At 36.6% G+C, this 27819-nt stretch overlaps 1 protein-coding gene across 2 annotated transcripts in view; it reads left to right on the top strand.

Annotated features, from left to right (window-relative positions):
- The first annotated feature begins 159 nt into the window (after window positions 1-159).
- The window catches only part of CRISPLD1 (cysteine rich secretory protein LCCL domain containing 1), a 44216-nt gene continuing 16556 nt past the window's right edge, over window positions 160-27819 (top strand). The window contains exons 1-4 of one of the 2 annotated variants that reach the window (XM_021688278.1): window positions 160-203; window positions 1182-1501; window positions 26365-26483; window positions 26834-26966. In XM_021688278.1, coding sequence (XP_021543953.1) covers window positions 1244-1501; window positions 26365-26483; window positions 26834-26966 — 510 coding nt within the window. In that variant the 5' untranslated portion in view covers window positions 160-203; window positions 1182-1243. Of the gene's footprint in view, window positions 204-1181; window positions 1502-26364; window positions 26484-26833; window positions 26967-27819 lie in introns of those variants that run through there. The other variant, XM_021688279.1, reaches the window with a different exon arrangement.

Consider the following 27819-nt stretch of genomic DNA (forward strand, 5'->3'; position numbering starts at 1 on the left):
CCTGCTGCAGGACCTAACGGAGCCGCGAAGGCCCAGGCTTGCGTCCACCCTCAGTCAGCGCCCTCGTCGCCCCAGGACGCGCCGCGTCCCGGTCCTTCCCGACCCGACTGTGTGTGTGCAGTCGCGTGCGCAGGCTGGGGCGGCTGCGGGAGGCCGGCCGTGGTGTTCTGCTCCGCTCTCGTAGGGAACTTCACGCTGGAGAGGTAAGGGCATTTCTAAAACTCATCGCCGCGTCGTTAGGCTCCCACCTTTTCCCATCTACTTTTTTTTTTTTTTTCCAAAACCCCACTTAAAAAAAAAAAAAGCCAACTTGTAGAGAATGGGCGGACACGGAGGGTGAGTGGGCTGCTTGGAAAGCTGCAGCGATGGAGATCTGCGGATGCTTGTGCTTTCAAGTGACTGTGGGTTTCACCTCCTCCTCCTCCTCCTCCTCCGGTCGCGCGCTTTCCGTTTGGGTTATGAAGAGTGTGCGCCTGCGGCGTGTGGGAGGAAAAGCTGAAGTTAGTGGTGAACTGTTAGCTCTATCGGGTGCGGGCCACAGGCTGGGCTCACACTTCCCAGGAAATAATGATTGAATTCTTCTTGCCCTGCGCCTGGTTAAGAGGAGACTTCCTCCCAGACCATTCTTTGGCATTAGTTCCGTGGGCCCTCTAGATGTACCCATGGATACATGAATGAATGACATTTTGTACTTTAAAACATGCACCTCAATTTCAGCATGTTGTGGACATTCTGAGTGTCTGCGAACTGGATATAGGACACTGGTATAAAATAATACCTTAATACAGAGAAACATGGACCTCTAGACTGATAGAAAACCCTGTAGGTAGATAATACCCTTTGCAGGCTATATGTAATATATAGCCATCTAAAGCCTTTCAATTCAGAAATTGATTTCAGACTTGGACTCTTCGGGGCTACTTTTGCCATTTATTTTGGCCTCATGCATGTTATCTTGGTACATATAGTTGCTTATTTTGTGAAAATAACGCAATGTGAAAAGTCCTCTGGAGGAAAAATGGATTGGAGATATGTATTTCAAAAAGTGCATGTCCATTTGTTGGCATTATAGAAACAAATCAAACTGTCACACTTCCTTTGTAACTGTTATTTTACTTTTGTTATTAGAAAATTAGTATCTGCCTCGATTTTCACCTTAATCACACTGCATGTCGTGATAGCCAAAAGGAGTGGAAGAGCCTGTCTTGGAGATTTTCCCGGGGAAATCCTGAGATCATTCATTATGAAGTGTACGGCGCAGGAGTGGCTCAGAGTAACCACAGTGCTATTCATGGCTAGAGCAATTCCAGCCATGGTAGTTCCTAATGCTACTTTATTGGAGAAACTTTTGGAAAAGTACATGGATGAGGATGGTGAGTGGTGGATGGCCAAGCAAAGAGGGAAAAGGGCCATCACAGACAATGACATGCAGAGTATCTTGGACCTTCATAACAAATTACGAAGTCAGGTGTATCCAACAGCATCTAATATGCAGTATATGGTAAGGAAATTTTTCAAATGGTATGTACAAAAAATGTTTATTAATGCTTTCAGTCTTCCTGGTTAAATTCCCTCATGCTATTATTTAATCTTTACCATTTGTCCTGTATGAAATTTTAAAAAAAAGAGATTTCCTTGGGGAGTATCTTCCTCTGCATATTTTTTTATCAGTGTTCCCTTTATTCTAAGAGCTCTTTGAATTTCAGAGTAGAATTAAATATCTTCAGATGCAATGTTCCTACTAAAAGTCCTAAATTCTACTCTTACCAGGAAGATTCCTATACTGAAAATGCTGAACAGCTGACACATTTGCTTTTAAGTGACTTAGTAGAACAATTGCTTCCTAATTCCTAACTGATGGAACTTATGAATGGTGGATCTGAAAAAATCAGGGACCAATAATTTAAAGCAGTTTTCTGGATTGTTGATAACTTTCCAATGGGTCCTTGCTTCTTACCAATATGTAAATGACCCACTGTAAAGGGTATGTTTCTGTGGTTGCTTTATGTTAAGCAGTGCTTTGGCAATGACTTTTTTTTCTTGTGGGTTTATTTGTGCACTTTGACATGTGAAAACAAGCCTGGACAAAGATTAAAATAAATATGTGACTTATCCATAATAACCTCATATTTATTTTTAGAATAAAGTAACAAGTTTGGGAAACAAACTTACATTATTATTATTATTTTTATTTATTATTATTTGTAGAGAGGTAGGGAGAGGGAGCAAGAGAATCTTAAGCAGGCTCCCTGCCCAAAGTGGAGTCGGACGCGGGGCTTGATCTCATGACCCTGAGATAATGACCTTAGCCGAAATCAAGAGTCGGACACTTAATCAACTGAGCCACCAGGCATCCCACAAACTTATTCTTTAAAGGCTATTAGGGTATTACTCATTAATGTATTACTCTATACCTTAAATATGGAGAAAAATTTTCAAATATCTATTACACTAAAATTAGGAATGTACTAGCAAAAACTGATAAGTAATCATTGGTGATAGCAACGTTTATACAGTGAACCTTGAGAATCGCATTTCTCCTTTGGATACGTTGTAGGGTATTAATTTTAATGCATTCTGGTTTTCTTCTTTCTGTATTCACATTAGTGCCGATGGATATTCTCTAGGCAACTTTTATGATATATGGAAGTTCTAAGTTCACATTATCCATTACAAAGTATAGCTTATTATTTTAGCTTTCACTAGAAAAAAAAATTTACCCTGAAGAAAGTAGGTAGCTCTCAAGAGAACTCATCAGAGGTTAAGAATCAGGGCCTGGCAATCAGGCAGTCTGGGTTTAAATTCTGGCACTGATACCCATTAGCTGTGTGACTTAGGGCAACTTAATTTCTCTCTGTTTCCGTTCCCTCATGTCTAGCATGTGTACTCACCTCAGAGGGTTGTTGTGGGGATTGAATGAGATGACCTATGTAAAGTTTAGCTCATTATCAGGCATATTGTAAGGTCTTAGTAAATGTGACTATGACCGATAGTTAATTTTATGTCTTCCCATAGTGTTTAAATAAAATATTTAAGGAAATTGTTAGCTCTTTTAAAAATTTTTTGCAGGCTATGACATCTGTAATGTCTCACATTTCGTTTTTTTTTTTTTTTGTATTTTAAAGCATTTGTCCAAAGTAAAAAATTCTATGACTTCTTCATTTGTGAGCTTTCAAACAGCAAGAGCCAATTATGGAGCCTTTCCAAGTAGGCCACCTTATGCTTATTTCATGTGGATAGGTATTCCATTGCTTTATTTAAAATAAGGAAGAACTTGGGAGTTTGAACCCACAAAAAGAAACCTGAGAATATTTGTGTGTTTTTTAAGTAATATGGAAATAATGAAAGAACAGTTCTGTGATTCGTTTTCATGTCTTACTTCCAAAGAAAATAACTGCCTATTGTATGATGTCTAGTCTGGGGTGTTTATAGGAGTTTCTTTTTAGTTTCACTGGTTTCATTCTATCCTTGAAATGTAGATTTAGAAACCAGCCAGGGTTTATGTTGTGTTGCCCTTAGATACTATTAGCACTGGAACTGTGTCTTGGCCATTAGCTGGGCTGCAAAGGACTTCATTGCCCAACTGTACTGGAACACGTTTTCTAGAATACACATTTAAGGAGAAGGTCTAAAAGAACAATACTATATTATGTGAAATATTGTTGACTTATGTATTACATAGCAGTAGAAGTATGGATGTTGATCAACCTTGTGAAAATGTTACTTATTCAAATAGTTATTTAAAAGTGTATTTATTCTGGGGCACCTGGGTGGCTCAGATGGTTAAGCGTCTGCCTTCGGCTCAGGTCATGGTCCCAGGGTCCTGGGATGGAGCCCCACATCGGGCTCCCTGCTCAGCGGGGAGCTTGCTTCTCCCCCTGCTCATGTTCTCTCTCTCTCTCTGTATCTCTGTGTCTCGAATGAGTAAATAAAAAAAAAATCTTTAAAAAAAAATAAAAGTGTATTTATTCTGAGACAGCAAAATTAAAATTTGGCTTAAAGAGCTATTTCCTGTAAAATCCGCAATACCCTAGAAGTGCCACCACTTTGTCTACTTGTACACTGCATGTCACTAGCCAGTTACCTTATTTACGCTTGGTGCTCATGTTAGTGTACTCTTTGTACTTGAACCAATGGCAGCCAACCACATCCACATTTATTAACATCACATCCCTACCCCTACTCTTATCATCATTTAACTAATAGGGTTAAAAATTGACTCTGGAACACCACATCTTCCCTTGAAGAGCTTATAGGTTGATTGAGAAGAAAGAATAGACACATTTGAAAATGTTCAAGTAAACAAGGGCATAAAATTCTCTGCTAAAGTGTGTGAATAATGCCAAGGGAGCACCAATGATGGACTATTCCTAATGGTGAGAGTTAATCAGTGGGGAGGATGGGGTTTATGTTATTCCTGGAAGGTGGTCAGGACCCTGAATTGTGGCAAAGAGTGGAGGGCGTATCTCAACTAGAGGAAGAGAAACAGGCAAGTGCTGCTTCCAGGGAAACTTCTAGAAGAAGAGTAGGTTGAGGAAAGCACAGACCTGGGGCAGAATCAGGAAAGGGAGAAATGAATTATTGATTATTGAAACCAGTGATGCTTGGAAAGGCTCCCTAATTGGCTTTCTTTTTGAAAGCTCATAAATGAAGAAGTCCTACAGATTTTTACTTTAGACAAGCCTTTAAAAAGAAAGATTACCCATATTTAATTTTGGGTAAGTTGAGAAACTAGAGCTCTTGGGTCACCAAGGGAAACTGTTGCTGAAAGAGGCAATGGATTTTTAAAGGAAAAACTAGCTTTGGCCCTCGATAGCAGCAGGTTCACCTTTGCCTCTGCTGCTTGCTGGTATGTGAACCCTGACAGTCAGCAACCATTCTGGGCACTGCTTTTCTCAATGGTAAAATTGGTGTAAAGAATAAAACTACAAGCTGAAAGGAGATAAGACATTTGACTGTTGCACATACTTTCTTTTTTTCAGGTCTTTCCTTTCCATGGGTTTTCTTTCACCTTATCATTTGGTTGTTTTATTTTTCTGGTTATTTCATCAACGTGTTCTTGTTTCTAGCTTGTCTTGTAAAACTTTGTTTCTTAGGTTTTTCCTTTTGGCCTTCTCCTTTCCTACAGGATGTTATGTACTCCTTTGACTTTAAATACCATCCGTATATTGATGGTGTATAGTCCATAGCTAATCTATATCTCTATGTAACAATCTTCTCTTTGAGCTTCATTTTCATATTTCTTACTGGAAATATGGGTCATCTTGTGGTATTACTCCACAGTTACTTCAAACTTAAGATGTCTGAAAAGAAAATGAACTGCCTTACCTTTTTCCCTCCACCCTTGCCCATGATCCTACTTCTTTTCCTGGATTCTTAGTAGATCTCATCAACATCTGCTCAGTTTTCTGTAAGCAAAGCAAAACAAAACAAAACATGCCACAAAACAGAAAATTGGTCCCATCCCCCCAACTCTTGCCATGCTCTTATTCTTTCTTCCCACTTTCATATAACATATGCACGCAAACATAAATACACAGTTACTTGCCAAATTCTGTAGCTCCTGTCTCAGAAATGTCTTTTGAATTCATCTCTTCCATTTCATCCTAACCTTTGCTCATTATCTCACCTCAAGATTGGTACTACAGCTTCTCACCCAACAGACTATACCAGTCTGTTCCTACTTTATTTTTATTTTAGTCCACCTTCCTCATTGTTACTAAATCTGTCTTTTTCCTCAAACAAATCTGTGGTTGTTACTCAGCTGTGCAAAACTTCTGTTAACTTCTGGAAGCTCACAAGTTGAAGCCCACCTTGATTAATGTATAAAAGGAGGCACATCATGTCAATTCTGCCCATGGCCCTCAACTCCCTTGTGTATATCCTGATCTGTGTTCACACTGAACTATTTTCACTGTTCTTTTTTTTTTTTTTTGAAGATTTTATTTATTTATTTATTTGACAGAGAGTGGGAGAGAGACAGCGAGAGAGGGAACACAAGCAGGGGGAGTGGGAGAGAGAGAAGCAGGCTTCCCGCCGAGCAGGGAGCCTGATGCGGGCCGGATCCCAGGACCCCCGGATCATGACCTGAGCCGAAGGCAGACGCCTAACGACTGAGCCACCCAGGCGCCCCTATTTTCACTGTTCTTAAAGATGGTTGTGCTTCCTCATGTCTCTTTGCCTCTTTGCTCATCAGTTTCTTCTGTGCCCAGAATATCTGTGCTTCCTGTCCCTTCCTCATAATCTCTTACTCAAGACTAAGCTCAAAAGTTGTCTTTCTGCAGAGCTTTCTCTGGTGCACCCATTCCTCTGTTCCACAGAAGGAGCACTACTTCTGTGCTCCTCAAATATTTTATTCAAACTTATTGAAAGTCTAACTGTTTTGTTGCAATTAAATAGTTACATGTCTCTTTTCCTTTCCAAGATTTTAAATTTCTAGATAGGTAAGCATCCTACCTTATTGTTTACAACTCTGTGCCTGATGCCTAGAAGTGCTTAGTAAATATTTTTTTTGATTGAATATTGTTGATGGTTCAACAAATGTGTTGAATGAAGGGGATGGGTGGAAAAATAGAGATTATATATGAGATAAATGTGAGGACAGGTAAGAAAGAGGAATTAAAATAATAACGTTTCTGGAAGGTAGGATATCAGCAACACTGGAGATATTGACATAGAAACTGGAAATGCTAGAGATGAAGGAATGAATGTTTCAAATAATTCAATATTTAAAATATTGATAGTACATTAAAAATTATCCTGTAATATGGAGCTACTGAGATAATAATAAATATATTCAAATATTCTGGAATTCAAATACTAAAATGAGTTAATGGGTATTTACCTCTTGCTACAAATTTTTAACATAGAGCCCCTAAAACACTATAGACTGAAATCCCAAGTAGTTCACTGTGATGCAAAGTGTACATAAGTCTAGAATGTGCTTTAGCAGCCAGAACAATTTACCTGAAAAAGGACACATGGGCCAATTATATAAGCCATTTTCCGCTATTATAACTATTTCCATGTCTTTTAGGGAACTGTTGACAGACACTCTGCTGGGAGGTTTGGTGGCTGTGCCTGCTTGTTCTCACCTGACATATGGGCGAAACTATGGGTAGAACCTTGGCATAGCACTTTCCCGAATGTAGAACAAAATACATTTGAATACCTCTCCTTTTGCTAGGCAACCAGAGGCTCTGAGGCAAACAACCAGTGGTACTTTTGGTCCATGGTGCATGTTGCAATAACTTGGTTCCTGTTTGTCGCTTAGATTTTTTCTGAGGCCATGTTTAACATGGGAAGTTAAGTTGTTAGTGGTCTTGTTTTTTCCTGTACTTTAGTATAGCAGATAATCATAGAAACTGGACATGAGACAACCTAGTTTGCTAAACAGCGTGAAGCTAGTCTGGTTTCTGCCCTATTTCTGTCTGTAGCCTGAATCCAAACCTGAAAGAGTGATCTTTGTCTTGTGAGTTGCTCTGTTTATTCTCATAAATCTATATTTTCTGGCATTATTTGCCACCTGTTACATATATCCAGAATAAATACAGGTAATGAAATGATGGCCTCATAACTCATTTACCCAAAGTTCCATGTTTGCATATTTTTTATCTTGCTAAAAGTGGCAGAAAGGAAAGAGAAGACAAGTAGTTTTAGGAGGAGAATGGAGCACTCAAAGCCAGAAAATGCCACAAAATTTTGAAATTGTTATTTATTCCTTCATTCAGCAGATATCAGAGGTTACTCTATGGCAGGCACCACTAGGACCCAGAAGTAAACACAACAAACATTCTTTCTTGCCTGGAATAGGTGTGAAGACCCTGTATCACCATACTCAACAGATTGCCCATGTGGCTGACACAGAGTGAGGGTGGGAAGTAATGTAGGAAATGAGATCAGAAATTTAACTGAGAAGGACAGATTTAGATCATTGTAGAAACTCACTTTCAGTCTGAGCAGTAAGAAACCATTTGAACTGTTTAAACAGAGGAATAGTATGATCTTGAATTTACACAGAATCATCTGGCTTTGTTGAGAACAGAAATTAGGGGGTGCAAGGTGGGGCAAAAGTGTGAGCAGGGAGGCAAAGCTATTGCAATAATCCATCTAATACTGATAACTGGTAGCCACGAAGGTGGTGAGAAGTGGCAAGAGTGTGAATACACACTAAAACCCCTTTGTAATCATAACATCAATCTTGAAAAGTTCAAGGAAGCCGTGTTGCAAGATTACTGAAATTGCCTTGGTGAGCTAGGCAGCCAGTAGGCTGGGAGTTTCTGCATCTAATGCAAGATCTAATTCCAGTCAATTCCTGGCTGCAGTTTTTTGAAAATGGATGGTGTTTCTATTCTAGTTTAAAGATCAATGGGGAAGATTCTGTATCTTTCAACTTGTAGTGGCTTCCTAATGGTTACAGAGATCCCAGAAGTCACCCAGTTACTTGATACCCATTTTGCCAACAAATTCCAAGAGATTAGAGGAGGTGAAACCAACCTCTGCCTTCTCACTTCCCAGGATAAGGATGCCTGCTGTTTTCCCACATGGTTTTCTCTCCTCTCCTCTCCCAAAAAGCCAGTCTACTCTTTCACTCCCTCTATTAACAATGGAAGATGAGACCTTTAGCATGAGAAGCAGAACAGGACGGTGGCCTCGTTCTTGTCCAGTAATCACCAGATTCTTTATAATGGGGTATATCATTAGGACTTTATTTAATTTTGGAGTTAACAGATTTTGGATGTGGTGTATGGCTGTATAGTTTTTGCCTGAGGAACTAGAAGTATTGGAGTTACCATATTTTTAATACAGGGAAGAATGTAGATAGATCAACTTTTGGTAGAGAAAGCTGGGGCTCAATTTTGGACATATTAAACTTAAGATTTAGCTTAAATATCCAAGTGAATTTGTCATGTATGCAATTAGACAAATGTGGTGTAGTCTAACATGGAACATAAAATTAGCATTTATCAGCATTTAGATAGTATTTAAAGCCATGAAGAAAGAGGGGATCATCAAGGAAGTGAGTATAGATAGAGATGTTTGAGAAGTGAGCCCTTGACACACTTTATGGTGTAGAGTTAGAGAGGTGGGAGAAACAGCAAAGGGAATTGAAAATTAGGAAAAAAAAAAAAACAATAACAACAACAAAAACACCTGGGAGCATGATGTCCTAGAAGCTAAATGAAGAAAGGCAGAAATGATGATCAGCTCTGTTAGATGACGCTTATAAAAATTAAGTAAAATGAGGAGCCTTGAATTTAACAATATGGAGGTGACATTGAAAGTCTGATAAAACAGTTTGGGTAAAGTCATAGTGGTCCAAGGGTAGCTGGGCAGAATGGGATGAAAAAAATGAGCACGCACATTCATTCACTCATTCATCAAACACGTGTGTTTCATTTTCTATGGGCCAGGTGGTATCTGCACTCTTAACTGTTTTTTTTTTTTTTTAAAGATTTTATTTATTCATTTGAAACACACAGATATATATATAGAGAGAGAGCATGAGCAGTGGGAGAAGCAGAGGAAGAGGGAGAAGCAGACTCCCCGCTGAGCCAGGAGCCTGATGTGGGGCTCGATCCCAGGACCCTGGGATCATGACCTGAGCCGAAGGCAGATGCTTAACCATCTGAGCCACCCAGGCACCCCCTCTTAACTGTTTTCTAACCAAAACTTTTTAACTTAGTTTTAGAAGATGCAACTCAATAAACATATCCCACACTTATAATGATGGTCAATAGGAAAATGCAATTTCTTTGAGTATTTTTTTTACCTTTACTAAATGCCTTCATTAAAAACAAAATAATCATTTATAATAATTTATAATCATAATTGAGTGACATTGAGTTAAAGAACATTCTTTGCTATCATTCAGCTGTGTCCTCTTACACAGTCCTTTTAGGAATTTATACAACCAAATAATTATACATGATTTAAAATTTAAATTCTCATATTTTTTAAAATTTTTTTTAAAGATTTTATTTATTTTTTTGACAGAGAGAGACACAGTAAGAGAGGGAACACAAGAGAGAGGGAACACAAGCAGGGAGAGTGGGGGAGGTAGAAGCAGGCTTCCCACAGAGCAGGGAGCCCGAAACGGGGCTGATCCCAGAATCCTGGGATCATGACCTGAGTCAAAAGCAGACGTTTAATGACTGACCCACCCAGGTGCCCCTAAATTCTCATATTTTTAATGATTTTTACTAATTCAATTAAAGCCAGATATTTATAAAACTGACATATATGTCATATATTATTATGTACAATACATACATATAATATCTTAGTTAATTGGAAGAAAATGTACAAATTCAAGTGGTAATGAATTGTCTGGTTCAGGTATTACAGTATGTCTAAGTAACCCTTTCCTTCTTTTCCTATGTATCTGTTGCCTTCAAAATTTTAAGAAGTTACAGGAAAGCTTTTATAATTGATTAAACCAATTTGTTATTGATAAACTTGTGTTTGAGAAAGCATTTAATTCAACAAATACTGATTGAGCATTTTTGTGTCAGGCACTGTTCTTGATGCTGGAGGATACATAAAGTTCAATAAGTTAATGAAAATAAGGAGAATGAGATGATTGAGAAAGATAGAGATGGAGCTAATCCTGTTGGATAGTTGGGGAAGACTTCTCTGAGTTGGTGTCTCTTGAGCTGAGAGCTAAGTTACAAGAAGGAGTCAGCTAAACAAAAATACAGAGATCTGGGCAGAAGGAATACTGGATACAAAGTCTCTTAAGTCAGAAGTGAAGTGGGGTTTTCAGGGGTCATAAAGAAGGCTAGTGTGACTGAACTTTATTCAGTAATGAGGGCAGTGTTAGAAAATGAGGTAGACTTATAAGCATGGGCCAGAAGCCCTTTTGGGTTATAGGTGAGGAGAAATTTGGATTTTATGCTGAGTGAAATGGAAATCCATTGGAAAATTTCTTGCAAGGGATTGACCTGGTCAATTTCCATTTCAGAAATTATTCTGACTACATTATGGAGAGTGGTCTGAAGGATAGCTAAGGCTGAAAGCAGAGAGGCAGTTAGGAAGCCATTGCTATATTCTGGGTGTGAGAGAATGGTGACTGGGACCAGGGTGATAGTGGTAAAGATGGGGAGAGGTGGGTCGTTTCAAGGTATGATTTGATGGCATTGTCGATGATTTGGTTGATAGCTTTAATGTGAGGGGTGAAAGATAAGGAGAAATCTGGGATGTTCACAGATTTTATTTAAGCACATTGGTGGATAGTTGAAGCATTTTCTGAGAAGCAGACAGGAGTAGGTGAGGATGAAATCAGGAATCTTTTTGGCCAAGCTTCATTGTGATGCCAAATGTCATCTTCATTTGGGTTTTAATGGTCATTGGGGAGGTGGGACTTGAGATAAAAATGTGGAAATTACATAGATGTTATTAGGAAGCATCTTAACTGACCGAACAAAATCATCCAAGGAGAAGATTTTTATGGACAAGAGTCATAGGCCTTGGATTGATCCCTGGGGTCCTGCAATATGTAGAGGTTGAACAGAGAGGAGCAATTAACAAAGAAAGCTGAGAAAAAGTGGTCAGCAAGATTGGAGGAAAAGACAGGGTAGACTGGTGTCCCAAAAGCCAGAAGAGAGTTCAACAAGGGAGAAGTTAGTGTTTCAGTATTGTTGAGAGGCTGAGTAAAATGAAGAAGAAAAGCCAACAATGGTTTTGTTAACATGGAGGTTGTTGATGACCTTGATATGAGTAATTTCAGTGGTGGGGTCTGACTGGAAGTCTTACTGAAGTGGGAAGAAGAGAATAGGAGAGGTAATAGGGAAGTTACTTCAAGTAACTCTTTAAGATGATGTTGCTGTGAAAGAGGTTAAAGAAAGGAAACTACCTATTGCTAGAGGGGAATATGGGCTTTTTTTCATTTTTTTAAGAGTATGTTTGTAGGTTAATGAGAATGAAGAAGTTGAGAAAGCACTTGGCAATGGGAGGGAGAAAATATAACTACAAAGTCACCTCATTTATTGTAACAGGAAAGACTGAGGCTATAGGTTCAGAAGCAGACAGTTTGGTGTATTCGATGAGGAAGAGAAGCGAATTTTCATGTGGATGCTTTCAATTTTTTCCCAGTGAAATTATAAAGCAAGATCATCAGCAGAGATTGAGAAGGTGGGAATGAAGGGTATGAAGATAGGACATTACGAGGTGGTAATCTTGGACATACTGCATAAAGATCCATATGGAATCAAATGTATGGGATGTTTTGAGATGTTTTCAGCTCATTTCGTTCATAATGCTTTAAGTTTAAAAATCCAAGAGATATAGAGAAGATTTACTTTATAGTATGTTAAGATGTTTCTAAAAAACAGGGAGATTTAAAGTAATGATTCCTGCTCTGACTTGCCATAGGTCACATTGCTCTTTTTCAGCCACTTTATGTGATGTCACCTGCTTGAACTTTGAAGACATTTGACTAGGCATCTTCTGGAGATGAGAAAGAGATGATTAAAGGCAAGTTAGTGGGGTTCAAGTTTTGAAATATTCAGATACTACATAATACGGATCAAGTACAGATACAGACCAAATAGTATATTTGGGGTTCAGATTGCAAACTGAATGGGCTAAATACAGATAGTTGTATGGGAAGTCCAAAAATTAAATTATGGGACCAATCCAAATATGTGACTTGGAATAGTGGGTAACTAAAACTTACCAAAGATAAGAACCTGGAACTATGATCTGGTGAAACTTACTTTTTTTCTTTTAAGTAGTTAACAGAATCAATAAGGTGTGGTTAAGTCAACTACTTACACCTAGCTTATTGGAGAAATGGCAGCATATTTTCTATATTGGTAGCTGATCAACCTCAAAAGCAAAATATGAATATGGACATAATCTCTCTAGTAGGCTATGCTGCTTTATATTTTAAGCTTTTAATCGAGGAACATTTTGAAATCAATCATCAGGAAATTAAGGAGAGCAAGTGTTTTCATTAGAGAAAAGCCATTAGGTATGATTTTGGGAATAGGATGCTTTAGTCCAGCACTGCTGAAACTTTAATGTGCATATGAATCCCCTGGGAATCTTGTTAAAATACAGATTTTGATTCAGTAAGTCTTTGTAGACCTCACTATTCTGCAGGCTCCCAGGTGATGTGGCAGCACTATCTGGGAACCCCAGTTTGAATAGACTCTGGGCTCCCTGAAGGACATGAAACATTGACTCTGGAATTCAGATTCTTTCTTTTTCCCCTCCTCAACTATTATATTCACCTTCTTCCTTTTTATAAGATAGCAGCTGTAACTACTAATGCAGGACAACAGAAACCCCTTTTCGCTCTCTTTCAAGAAGTACTTAGAAACCAAAAAGATAAAAGCATTTGAACAGTAAAGTCCCCCAATGCCTAATGTTTAAATCAGTGTAATTGGAGGAGAAATGGAAAATGAAATCTTAAAATTAGCTAATGGCACAGTTTTGTGGGATAGTGACAGGAGAGGTGTAGTCAGTGATAGGATAAACAATAAAGGGCATGTGAGTGAGGAGGGAGGAAGTGGAATTTCAAACTGGGCAAGTATGGAGGGGCAACTAGGAAAAAAAGGGTAATGAGCTCTTAGATAAGACCCAGGAATGAGCACGAGAGTTCCTGTTCATAGACTTTCCCATGTATGTTGTTGTACCTCAGACAATATAAAGTAATCCCGCGAAGGGGGCAATCCCATAAAGTTTCTGGGAGTAAAACATAAAACTGTATCTTATATTTCCTCAACACATGGCTGATCCATATCTGAAATACTGAATGATTGACTGTATATGGTGAGATCAGATGTTACTCAGAGAAGGGAAACCAAAGCGCTAGAAGTATGGGGTCCCGGGAGGGCGTGGCTCTGGATTGAGATGGAATAAGAGCATCAGAACATCTGCCTGGAAAGAGAGAGCAGAGAGGTCTGTTCACCAAGAGTTCTGTGAACACAGAAAACTAAACAAATAAAAAGCATCACTAATTTCACATGAGCATCTATGCCATGATTCCATATACCTTGGGTTTTTTTGATGCTGTACAGATTTTGCCAAGCCTGATCACCTTTGCACATGTTGGAATGCCTTATGCCCTCCCAGTTTTCTCTCTAACAAATTTCTCCTCTTCCTTAAGAATCTGCTTTTGTCTAAACCCTTCCATACAGAGCTGGGTGCACTCCCACGCACTGCCCAGGCTCCAATAGCATTTCATATCTGCCTCTGCCCCTGGTATTTGCATCCTGTCTCTTTCCCTAACCTTCCATTCATTTATGGGAAGGACCTGTTCTTTAGTAATTTTTGTATTCCCCAGCTGAGTGGCTGACAGATACTCCACGCTCAATTCATGCTAGTTGGAATGGGAAAAAATGTAATGAATAAATGAAAAACGAAAAGATGATTAGGTCTTCAACAGCAGTTCTAAAATGGGTAGAATGCAAAAGGATTTCATTAATTTTGTTCTGACAAGAAAGTGCTCTTAAAAATTGCAAAAACATTCTTTTTAATGAAGTATGGTGTTTATGTTTTATTTTATAATTTTAAGTGCAGTGCATTTTGGTTAGGTAAAATCATTCTTTAATAAGTATGACAGGTGGCTAAATTGGCACTGGATTTCAGTGACTTTGAGAGTTACATTGGTTTATGGACAACTCTATTTCATGAAGTGAGGTTGTCTAGACCCCTCAGCAAGTATGGAGACTCTTTCAGGAGATATAGGGATCAGAGTGCGAAGACTTTTGCCAGAGCACTGTTTTTGAGATGTAAATCACAATGTGGTAATAAGTACAAATTAATATATTTTAAAGTGCATATAAATCTTAAAGAATTTCAGAATAAAACAGTAATCAAGTAAGCCTTCTTAGAAGAGGTACATTTTGAAATAGTATTTGGAAGAAGTTATAGTCGTGTGGTGGGGATTCTGGAAGAGAGCATTTGGATGATGAGAACCTTCTTAGTAAAGAGGTTGATATGAGAATATGTGTACAGTTGATTTGAAGGCAAGTACTTAACAGCCACGATCTGTATAAACTGAGGGTTGCAGAAGGGGAGGTGGGTGGGGAGATGGGGTAACTGGATGATGGGCATTAAGGAAAGCACGTGACGTGTGATGAGCACTGGGTGTTGTGCACAACTAATGAATCATTGAACACTACATCAGAAACTAATGATGTACTATACGTTGGCTAATTGAATTAAAAAAAAAAGAAAGAACTGATCCAAGCCTCTATATGGAGATATTTGGGGATGTATTTTTTCTACATATAATGAAAAGAACCTTGTTCAAGTGCAAATCAGACAGACTAGAGCATCATAACCCTACTCATCTTTCTATTCATATCTAAAAAAGAAAAAAATAAAAAGAAACATTTCCTTTGACAAAACTTGACAGTATTCATTTGATTTTTGTAAGTGAAAGTTATTACAATGATTTCTAAACTTGAGGTTTGTGAACACTTTTTAAATTATTCCTCTATGTATTTGTGTATCGTATATATATATATATATGTATGTATATATGTAATGAATAAATGATACACACACATATCATCTTACCTAAACTTTGGAGGTAGTTGGGAGTTTTAGTGGAAATATTATCTTAGAAATTTAATAGGAAAAACGGTCTTTAGGTTTGAAAGTTTATTGCTTAATAGACTCAAAGCAAAGCTAGGAATAACTTACTCTAAACTTTGTATAATTAATATTGTGTTGAATTTGAATTGTAAGGGGGTTATTTACCTTTCCATTGGGACTTTAGGTGGCAACGATTGATTATCTTGTGTTTCAGTCATTCAAAATTTTGGATTTGAATTTCTTCCTTAGTCACATGAATATCAGCAGTGTTCCATTAAAAGGCTATGCAAATCACAGCAAATTAAGCAGATTCTTAAAGGAACGATGAAATAAGAAAACATTTATTAAGATCTAATAGGTATCAGGTAATATGTTAGGCAGTTTGTAATATAAATTCTGTGAGATATTTTTATTCTCAAATACTATTTTTTAGCAGGAAACAATGCCTCAATAATAGAGTTCACCAGGAAAAAAAAATTGAGGGTCTATATGCAGAGTTGTGGACAGAACTAAAGTGAGCCATAAGGGATGGGGGGCACCCAGGCTTGAATGGTGATGTCACAGCCTGGCGAGGACTGTTGCCTGAAAGAAGGGCTGTGTGACAGGTTACTGTCACCATCACAGTGAGGCAGAAGATTCAAAGGGAATGCATAGGGCTGGTGAGGGTAATACAGACACCTCACACCCTCTGACTTCCTGTTTGTGTCTCCTATTAGCCAAATCCAATTGGAATCCAGGGGCCAAGAGAGCCTGAAGTAACTTGGTATGTAGGATTGAGCCTTTTGGGACATAGAGAATGGTACTTAGGGACCAAGAATGGCTTTGTGGAAACAAAGAATATTGAACACAATAGTCTTTCGCAGATTTTCAAATAAGGACTTTTGAAAACCATATTTCTTAAAATCATCATCTTAGTCATTGTTTAATCACTGAAGAAGAAAAAGTTAAAGGCATAGTACTAAAGGACACCTAAAAACCTGATTGCTGTGGTTATTAAACTAGCTTTGAGTTTCCTAGCAGCCAAGGAAAACAGGAAACCATGTTTACATAGCTCCAATTGACTGCTGGGAAGGAAAACAATTTATCATTCTTGAGATAGGAATTCTTAGTGAAAAGTTAACACAGAATTCTCACTATAGGAACAATGACTAACTTACTATAGCAGTTTCATTAAAACTGTGTAAACATAATCATTTAAATATTTCTGGTTTTAGCATTTGGTTTAAATTGAAGTTAGGGTTTTAAATTTTAAGTTTTGGTTTCTATGTGTCCATCAACTTTTTCTATTACTAATTTGCCTAAGAAGAAGTTTTTCATTTGTTAACCCATCTCTTTCTTTCTGAAAACTAGAAAAGCATCCCTAAGTACAATAAATAAAAGCAATTAATATTTTATTTACTTTGAGGGCACCTGGGTGGCTCAGTCAGTTAAACGTCTGCCTTCAGCTCAGGTCATGATCCCAGGGTCCTGGGATCGAGTCCCATATTGGGCTCCTTGCTCTCTCTCTCTCAAATACATAAATAAAATCTTAAAAAAATAATAAAAATATTTACTTTCAAAACCCAAGTTATATTGAAATATAAATATAAACTAATACATAAGTAGATAACATAGAGTGACTTATTATGAGAGTTTAGCTTTCCTATCATGTATTCTTCTAGGCTTGAGTTAATGATCAATCTTGCATCTGTCTAAATTGTATGAGCTATAAATAAATTAAAACCTGGTGTTAATTCTTATAAATTGACCCAGTGCTATAAATGGAGACTTAAAGAACTGAGAGATGGTACTTTTCAGTTACTAAAGGATTTCCTTAAGTACTGAATCTCCTCAAACATCTAGAACATAGTCTTGAAGATTATTAGCTACTCCTCTCTTAAATGACAATAAAAATAATGAAGGCGTCATCACCTTGGATTAATCACAAAGTTAATACAAAGATAGGACATTTACAAAAGTAATCCAAGTTTAGCTTTTTAGAGGTTTACCTTTTGTTTAGCATAGGTACATTATGACTACCCTTTCATTTGAGTTTATATCACACATGTATGTTTGAGGCAGAGAACTTAGGTCCTGTATCTTCAATCCAAATTATTGATTGTTTCCAGGCCAGCTGTGAGACAAGCGATAACTGATTAGTACATACTGGTAATGTATGTTATGCTATGTTTTATATTAGATGCCATGGAAAACACACAAAAAAGTGTGAGACACAATTTTTATTTTGAATTTTAGTTTGGGAATTAAGACACAAAACAATGGATACAGATCAAGGGGAATATATAGTAATTGGTAAATTACATGTTTAAGAAGGTTCAGAGAAGAGTATGATAAATGGAATATTGTAGTTGGAATGACTTCCAAAAGGAGAGAGATTGTGAATAGGACTTTGGTGAAAGGATGAAGTTTAAGTAACTAGGTAGGAGAGCAGAAAAAGGACAGTTCCTTTTGGGGAAAATCTCTAATGGATTCAGTTGACCAAGAAACTAGACAGGTGCTAGAACCTTGCAACTCTAAGTGTGGTTTTTCAATGTATGGTCCTAGCACCAGATCTTAGAAATATTATAGTTTAGATTTGTCTCCTAACCTGCCAAATCAGAATCTGCATTTTTTTAAAAAAAGATTTATTTATTTTAGAGTGTGCATGCACAGTGAGAGGGGGTAGGGGCAGAGGAAGAGGGAGAGAAAATCTTCAAGCAGACTCCCTGCTGAGCAAGAAGCCCTTCTCAGGGCTCGATCTCAGGACCCCAAGATCATGACCTGAGCCAGAATCAAGAGTCGGCCACTTAGCTGACTGAGCCATGCAAGTGCCCCCAGAATCTGCATTTAAAAAAAGATCTTCTGGTGATTCATAAACTCTTTAAAGTTTCAGAGAGTCAGCTGTTGAGGGTCCCTGTTGAATAGAGGTGGGATATAAGTGAGCTAGTTAAGTTATGGTCAGACTGGGGAGGGCATTGGCAGTGAGATGAGAATGAGATGAATCAGTAGACATTTCTATGTAAGGATTGTGTTGAATTAATGGCTCTGCTGTCTCACAAGGGCAATCTTCCGTGCGTCATGCATTCAGTATCTCTGTATAATATTTAAACTGTGGGTTTATTGAAATCATCTTGTGTGTTTATCCACACATTAAATTTCCATTTCAGAAATATTTCAATTTTAAGGAAATGAAGAGGCAATTCCCTAAATTACAGGTTGCTAGGGATTTAGTTTTTTTTTAAGGTTTTAAGGCATTGTTTTAAAGTGTTGTGAGTAAAATACTGCCACCTCTGCCTCATATCTCTGTAACTTCCAGGAGACCCTCAGAAGTGCATTGCCTGGAGGTAATGCTACTTTCTCAGTACCTGGCCTCTTTGTGCAGTAATACAGGTGTTCCCTTTGAAATCTGAGCCTTGTACATTTTCCCTGGTACTACAAAGTCTTTTCGAGACAGGTGAGGCACAGTAGTTAAACACCTGAGGAAATTTTTGAGTTGTAAGGAATGTGTTACTGCAGATTTCCATAGTGCTTTCTATACCAGATGACTTTATCACAAAAAAACATCATACATTCTTTCAGCATTGATCGACTTGCTTCTTTCTTTATTTCACTGATGTCAGTTTCTTCATTGTAATTCTGAATAATACCACCAACAGGGAGCAAAGAAGGTGGCTTAAAAAATTTATAATGCGGCATTATATTCGGAATTTAAATCTGAAATCTTGTGAACTGTCAAGTGTGTGACTTGCTTAGAATAACATTCTTTTTGGAAGGTCGGGTTATTGCTATCGAGAGGATCATGTTGACAGCTTATCCTGTCAGATTTTTGGGTTGCACTTTCTGATTCAAATAGGACACAGCAGTGATTTGGGGAGGGATTTAGTTTTGACACATGATGGATAATTTATAAACCTGTTTTTCCAGAAGTGAAGGCACAGCAAGAATTATCTTTTATAGGTGGTATTTAGAAAGATGTAACTCTTCATGTCTTTGGTTTTCTTCAACAACTATGTTCATGAGCTGGCTAAAAATCCTTCTTCCTTTTAGCTGTGCAGAAAATTTACATGTACGTTATATTTTGGAAATCCATAAAACTATATCAGTTTTACAAAAATGTGTTAGCTGGCTGAAAAATCCTGTTCCTTTTGGCAGTGCAGAAAAATTACATGTAGAAGTCTATGTCTTATTTCAAAGGTTTTACCATTGTGTTTTCGGGATTAAGCTGAAGGGAGCCTGGATTTAACTTCTTACTGAAAATATATTCTTGTCACATTCAGTTAAGTTTCAGTATATCTGTCTTGGACAATATTAAAACTTTCTTTAGTAGGGATGATTCAGAAACAGTTGAGCTCTTCTCTAGACTCATAATTGGAAGATCTGAAACCTTTTTGGTTTTGCAATGTTGTAAGTCGCAATACAGCTTTAATTCTTTTTTTTTAATTTAAGAGTAGTTGGTATACAATGTTATATTAGTTTCAGGTGCACAACAGCGATTTGACAATTCTGTATGTTAGGCGGTGCTCACTATGGTAAGTATAGTTACCATCTGTTACTACACAATGTTATTATGGTTTTATTAACTGCATTCTCTATGCTGTACTTTTCATCTCTATAACTTCTTTATTCATAACTGGAAGTTTGTATCTCTTAATCCCTTTCAATTATTTTGCCCATCCCCCCTACCCCACCCCCCCTCCCTTCTGGCAACCACCAGTTTGTTCCCTTTATTTGAGTCTGTTTCTGTTTCTGGTTGTTTGTTTAGATTCCACATATAGGTGAAATCATACGGTATTTTTCTTTGAGTTATTTCACTTAGCATAATATCCTCTAGGTTCATCCATGTTATTGCAAATGGCAAGATCTCATTCTTTTTTATGGCTGAGTAATATTCCATTGTATTCTAATAATGTATCTTTATTCATTTATTGATAGACACTTGAGTTGCTTCCATATCTTGAATATTGTAAATAATGCTGCAGTGAACATAGGGGTAGATATATCCTTTTGAATTTGTGTTTTTGTTTTCTTTGGTTAAATACTCAGTAGTGGAATTACTGGATTGTATGCTATTTCTGTTTTTATTTTTTTGAGGAATCTCATTGTTTTTCACAGTGGTAGCACCAATTTGTATTCCTACCAACAGTGTAGGAGGGTTCCTTTTTTTTCCACACCTTCTCCAACACTTGTTATTTCTTTTTTTGTTTTTATGTGAACCATTCTGATTGGTGTGAGTGATATCTCATTTTTGTTTCAAGATGCATTCCTTGATGGTTAGTGATGTTGAGCATCTTTTCATGTTTCTGTTGCCCATCTGTATGTCTTCTTTGGAAAAATGCCTATTCAAGTCCTCCGCCCATCTTTTAATCACAAAATAGCTTTTGCTTCTTAGTTAGAAATGCCCTTAATTGTCATCAGAAAGATTATTTTACAGTTTGTAAGTTCTTATGGGGTTTTATAAACAATGCAGAGCATTCTATAAGAGACTATAAGTGCAAAATAATAGAATTTTAAAGCTGAACGTAATTGAAGGACTTTATTCTAGCTTCCTGTTGTTACAGATAAGGAAACAGAAACCAAACTTGACATAATCAAGAGACAAATTTGAAAATACATAATTTAAATAAGAAAGAAAACTCTTCCAGGGTGTATCGTGTATTTTGATTACTCACTGAAGTACTTTGAACAAATGCAAGCTTATTTTTACTCTGTCTATACAAGAAAATGAGAGGAAAATTTATGACTAATAACCTTACTTGCATATGTCCAGAAGACATAGAACTAGGGAAAGGCTGTTTTCAATACCATTGAAAGCTATCATGCTGTTACTATTTCTGACTGCCATTGACTGCTCAGGACTGAGGTAGGTTTGGAGATATAAGGGTGGTATTCCAAGTTAGGTATGCAGATATATATGTCTCAAAACAAGAATGTGAAGTTCCTTTTGTCAAAGTTTATTGCAAATGCTAAGATAATTTTTAAAAATAATTTCATCATGCTATTTCTAGTTTTCAGTGGTAGGAAGTAGACCAGAGTTTCTAGCCTAGACTGGACTTTCAACACAATTGTCTTTTCAGACCACTGTGTTTTCATAATATTGTTACTTTGCCAGAAAGCAGTACAGGTTTTAAAAGTCCATATTAAATTGCAAATTGTATCATGGACAGATGCTTGTCGTTTGATTAGGCTACCTAATAGTATGATAGTCAAAGACCAGTTTTGTCTTTTGCATTTATCTTGGAAGTCCATTAAAACTGTATCAATTTTGCAAAAAGGTGTAATGAATTAGTACATTATTTCTATATTATTTAGATATTCTTTTCATTTTTAGATAATTGCAACATTAATTATATTTCCCAGTTGTTTTGGAAAAAGTTTATCTTCTTTATTTAAAGACATTTTTCTCAGCATGTCTTTGAAAAGACCTATTGTAGCTTTATCACACTTAGGTAGAATTTCATAAAATTTTAGAAAATCTTACAATCCTATATCTTCCTACTTAGAATGATATTTAACAATTATGAAATTATGTGAGTTTCTAGTCAATAATTTTCTTGTGCATTTAAAGGTGTCAGACCATTTAAAGCTGGTCAATTTAAAATGTCTTTAATCATTTATATATTTTCTTTGTTGGTGAATATAAGTCTGTAAAACTACTTTACTTCAGTGTCACCTAGGGTATTCTCTTTGGTAGACTAATTATCATGATACATTTCCCAGGACATGAATTTTCAAATTTTATTAATCTGGAAAGAGTTGTAAATTTACTGTGGTCAAGAACATATATTTGAAAATACTTAATCATTCTTAAGAGACAAAACTATTCTCAGTATCAAAGAGAAAGGAAAAGTAATATCAGTAATGACAATTTTTACCTAATGTACAGTGATAGAACTTACTGGTAGCCTACTAATATTAACTCTGTTAAAAATTACATCCTTCAGTGGTTTCTAGCTGTCATCACCTATTATTAGAGCAGGATTGCAGGTATTCTGGTAGGAATATGAATTGAGTATGTTCACTCATGTTTCACAGAGGATAACAGTCAATGGAATTTTCTGTACATGTCTAGATAGCTACATACTTTCCAATTTCTACCACTATAATATTTCAGTACTAACATTACTTTGTATTTCTAGGCTTACTTTTGACAGTCCTTTGTTAACATTTAGGATTTCTCATACAGTCACACACATACACAGGAAATGATAAAGCCTCCCTGTTGAACTGGCTTTAAAAATATCATTGGAGACAAAGAATTTAGTAGTATTCTAAATGTTTCTTTGTAATAAAACTTCATTGAACACTTCACTGTGGTCTAAGAAGGAACAGCTTACAGATGTAATTGGGAAATAGAGTGGTTTTCATTTATACACACCTCAAGTACCCATTTTATAAAGAAATGGTAATTTTAAGTGTGGTTTGGCTTTAAATTATTGCTGGGTGAATAGTTCAGAGAGGGAAAAAAAAGTCCATCAGGCCATCTTGATTTTATTTACAAACCTGAACTTAAATAGAAATGTATAGAGACTGACTTACATTTAAATGGGATGGGTATGAATTACTGGTGGTCTTAAAACATGTAATATAATGTTGTGGCATAAAAATATACATTCAATGCTGTTTTCACAATAATATTTCTTCTAGGACAGCTATATTTTCATTAAGTTTTTTTAAAGATCCTCTCAATTCGTATTGTTGAACTTCACCTAAACACCTATGCTTGATTACATTCTTTAAATAGATAATTACTTTAAAAACTATCACTAATTAATATTTGTTAAATATTAATAGTAAATTTTAGTTGCATGCTCCTTTGCTTCAGTTCTTATATTAAAATAATGTGTCCCTATTTTAGCCTTACTATAGTTCATTTGATATGGTTTCCCCCTTATTTTTAGTGCATTACATAGAAAACTTGCCATGCCATAAAAAACAGCTTATCCATAGTACATACTCAATAACTGAATTTTTTAGTCCTTGAAGGGACCTGAGTTATCTTCTATTTTTCATTTTAGAGATAAGAAAACTTAGCCTAAAGCATTTGAATGATACATTTTAAATTTTATTTCAATTTCTATACAACAGATATGTAAGCAGACTTTTGCAATATAACATATTTGTGAATTTGTGAATTTGGAGCTGGTTGTTTATCCTCTTTAAAAAGCACCCATCTTCAATTTCATTAGAAAAACTAACATCTGAGATTATAGAATCATGTATAAAACAAGAGTTTGGCCTTAAATAAGGGTCCTATGATCTCTTTTAAGGGCTAAGTTTGGTGGGTCATAGTTGGGCCTCTCACATGTTTGCTTGCAGTGACCTGGACTTGCAAACTGACAGCCTCATGCCTGGGCTAGGAAAGCCCAAACAACCGAAATTCCTCCTGCATCTCTCACTCTCTGTGTGATCGCTCTACAATATCTTTCCAGCTACGTCTTCAGGGCAGCCAGACTATAATTTCTTGGCTCAGGTCTGTTAAGATGTGTATGGAGGGGCAGAAGGAGAGGGAGAGAGAAACCCAAGGAAACTCCATGCTGAGCATGGAGCCTGGGGCTAGATCTCACAACCCTGAGATCATGATCCTGAGATCATGACCCTGACAAAGAGTTGGATGTTTAACTGACTGTGCCACCTAGGCGTCCCAAGATGTGTGTGTTAAAAGAGAAAGAACTGACTGAATAGAGGCTGTATTTCATAACCTTGCCTGAGAAATCTCACAGTGTCATTCTATGTATTAGAAGGGAGTTACTATATACTGGCTAATTGAACATAATAATTAAAAAAAAAAAGGGAGTTACTATCCAGCTCAGATTGAAGGGAGGGGGAGAGAATTCAACTCCACCTTTGTGGGGAAGAGTGTTTTAAAATCACCACAATGGCTTCAAGCCATTATTTTATTTTACTTATTGTCTTCTATTTATTATTATTATTATTATTATTATTATTATTATTATTATTTTGGTGCTTCTTTTTCCCTAGTGTGCTTTCCTTTGGCCTACAGTCACGACTACAAATTCTCCCTAGAACCTGGCTGTTTTTTTTTTTTTTTTTTTTTTTTTAAGCTTCTGCATCTCTCTCTTTTTCTTTTCTGAAGTCTTAACAAAGTAATGCACACTTGCCTTCTCCAATTTCTCCTTCCAGTCAAGTATGTGCCCATGTGTTCTGATTTTCTCCCTAGCATTGTTCTGAAACTGTTCTTGATCATGAATTAGCACTTAGCAGCTCTTGTCTTTCTGGACTTCTCTGTGGCATTTGATCTTTTGCCTGCTCTCTATGCCTAGAATCCTTGTCCCGTTGCTTTATAATTTAATCCTTTTACAGTTTTCCCTTTACCTTTCTGATCCCATTTTCCCTGGTTTATTTTACTAATTCATTGTTTTTTTCTCCCTTTTAAGGTTGGTAGTCTTAGAATTTTCTTTTCATTCCTCTTCTCATTCTATATCATCTTCCTGAAGAAAGTCATCTCTGGGTGAATAACATCAAAATTCATATCTTCAGCACAGATTTCTTTTCCCAGAATCCCAGACATCTATTTCCACTATCTCCTTGGCACACATGCTGCATATATCACAGACATCTCATGCGGCACCCTAGAAATTTGCACTGAGATACATTAAATATATTTCCATGGCAACAATCTATTTCTCTTCCTGTATTTTTCTTCTCCCAATTTGGTAACCTTCATCATCTTCATCTTTTTTTTTTTCCCCCTCATGACCTACATTCAGTCATCCATCAACTTCTAGGAATTTAAATTCTGAAACATGATTTCAGTCTGTCTGCTCTTCTCCAGCCTCATTGCTATCACCTTAGGTTGTATCCTCATGTTCTGGTTCCAGGACTATTTTCCTATCCCAGAGTTCTGTGATTGTGCCAAGACTGAACCCAGCTCTGCCTAACTCTTACGTTTTTACAACCACACTTGCTACTACACTGCCTGTTTTTCAGATTAACAAATTGAACATTAAACCTAGGACATACGAGATAATTTCAGTAATAATTTTGTAATTTTAAATATTCCTTTGTAAATTATTTTAGAAGTACAAATTAATCACCTCATTGAATGTTACATATAAAAATGCATATGTATTTTTATAGGAATCAGATTCATTCATCATTCGTATACTCAATAAGCATTTATTAATCACCTTGTCTATATGATAGACAGAAAACACAAAAAATAGGCCAAAGATACCGGTGTGAATTAAATGACTGCCTCCAAGCAATGCATAGTTTTGTGAAAGAGACAGACATGTAGACGAATACTAACATTTCATTGTAATAGCTGCTAAATGAAAAAGTATTACAAAGTTTTAAGAGCCCCAAGGAGGGAATAGCCTACATCTGAGAGAATTGGAAAGGTTGTCTAAAATGTATTATCTAAAGCTGGGCTGCGAAAAAAGAGTAGGGATCTGTGTGACAAATAACGGGTAGAAGGATGTTTTAGACAGAGGAAACAATGCCAGCAAGAGCAAGGAACAGCATGTTTTATGATAAGGAACAGTGAGACCAAGGCTCTTGGACTTTATGTATGTGGGAATTTGTTGGATGTGTTTAGATGGAGCAATCCCCTAAGCATATTTGTGCTCACTTAGGTAATTCTAAATACTTGTGGGGCAGATTGGAGGGATAAGAGATAGGGGCAAAGAGACTAGTTAGGAGACTAGTGCAAAAATCTAGGTGAGAGATGGTGAGAACCCAGACTAAGATGTTGACTTTGTAAAGCAGTAAGAATGGAAGAAACTGAACTGAAGCATACTGTATTCTGAAGAAATGTCCAAACTCCAAACAAATACATTATCTGTATCTGAATGTTGTTTTTGTTTTTAACTATAGACATGGGATGTAGAGCTGGAAAGATCCGCAGAATCCTGGGCTGAAACTTGTTTGTGGGAACATGGACCTGCAAGTTTGCTTCCATCAATTGGACAGAACTTGGGAGCACACTGGGGAAGGTAGTGTGAAGTGTAACTTTTTTGTTTTTGATAACATAAGTGCATGAAATACTAATTCAGCACTGAAAATTTTCTAAGGGTTAGAGCCTAAAAGGAAAACAAATGATCACACCAATACAAATAATAAAAAAAACAAATGTCGTAGCAGAATGACCAGCAATATTTTAGACTTATTTTTTGTTTAAATCATTGACATAACATTACAAGTAACGTAATGGCCATAAGTATTTAACGTTAATAACTTACACAAGAATATTTCTCTACCAAACTTTACCAATCTATTTTGCAATATTTGGTGTTACATTTTCTCCCACTTTACTTACTCTTGGTGGTTATTGTCTTTCAAATAGATACAGGCCCCCAACATTTCATGTACAAGCATGGTATGATGAAGTGAGAGACTTTAGCTACCCGTATGAACATGAATGCAACCCATATTGTCCATTCAGATGTTCCGGTCCTGTGTGTACTCATTATACACAGGTATGTTTTGGGTACATTATACCTCATTTTTCTAAGTCGAGTTTGTGTAACTGTGGCAGAATTTAAGCTACTCAATGTGAGTCTTATGTAATTTGGTGTGGTTATTAAAAACCATATTGATTTATGTAGAATAGACTTACCAATTTCTATAAACAATAAAAGTGATTACTAGGAAAAGTCCAAACATCAATTTAAAAAAGACATTATTTCAATTATTTTATATGTGAAACATTTTTAATCTGGCCCCAGGAAATGCACATGGGAGAAATTTACCATCTTCAAAGTCAGGTATCATTTTTTATTTTCCAAAGAATAAAAAATATAGTTTTATTTACCATGACACTCAGTATTTATATGTGTGCAGCATTTATATATATGTATACATTTTATACATTATATATAAATACACTTCATACATTATATGTATTTTATTCAGTGTCCACAGTTGGTATTGGGTAAATTGTAAACCTCTAAATCAAACCACTAAGGGTAAATACAACTAGATAAATCTCACCACAGATCTGAGTTACTAGAATCTCTATGGCTGATTATTAGTGAATATAAAGCAAATTGTTCTGTCTGCCTTTGCATGTGACAAGATTAGGATCAGCACTGAATTCCCTAATAAACAGTTATACTATGAAAATGCACATTGTATAAGACATTTGAACCTCTACATTTTTGTTCCAGTACAGTTTAAGATGAGAAATTCTGTTCCTTTGTTAGGTAAGCCTCTTTATAGATACATTAACACAGCATTTAGGTTTGTGAGGATGTAACTTTTGAACTATTTAGTAAATGCATATTTTGAAGATGCTTACCTATTATAGCTAGATAGAGTTATTACCTGTAG

The sequence above is a fragment of the Neomonachus schauinslandi genome, chromosome 4 (assembly GCF_002201575.2).
Source record: "Neomonachus schauinslandi chromosome 4, ASM220157v2, whole genome shotgun sequence".
Lineage (NCBI taxonomy): Eukaryota > Metazoa > Chordata > Mammalia > Carnivora > Phocidae > Neomonachus > Neomonachus schauinslandi.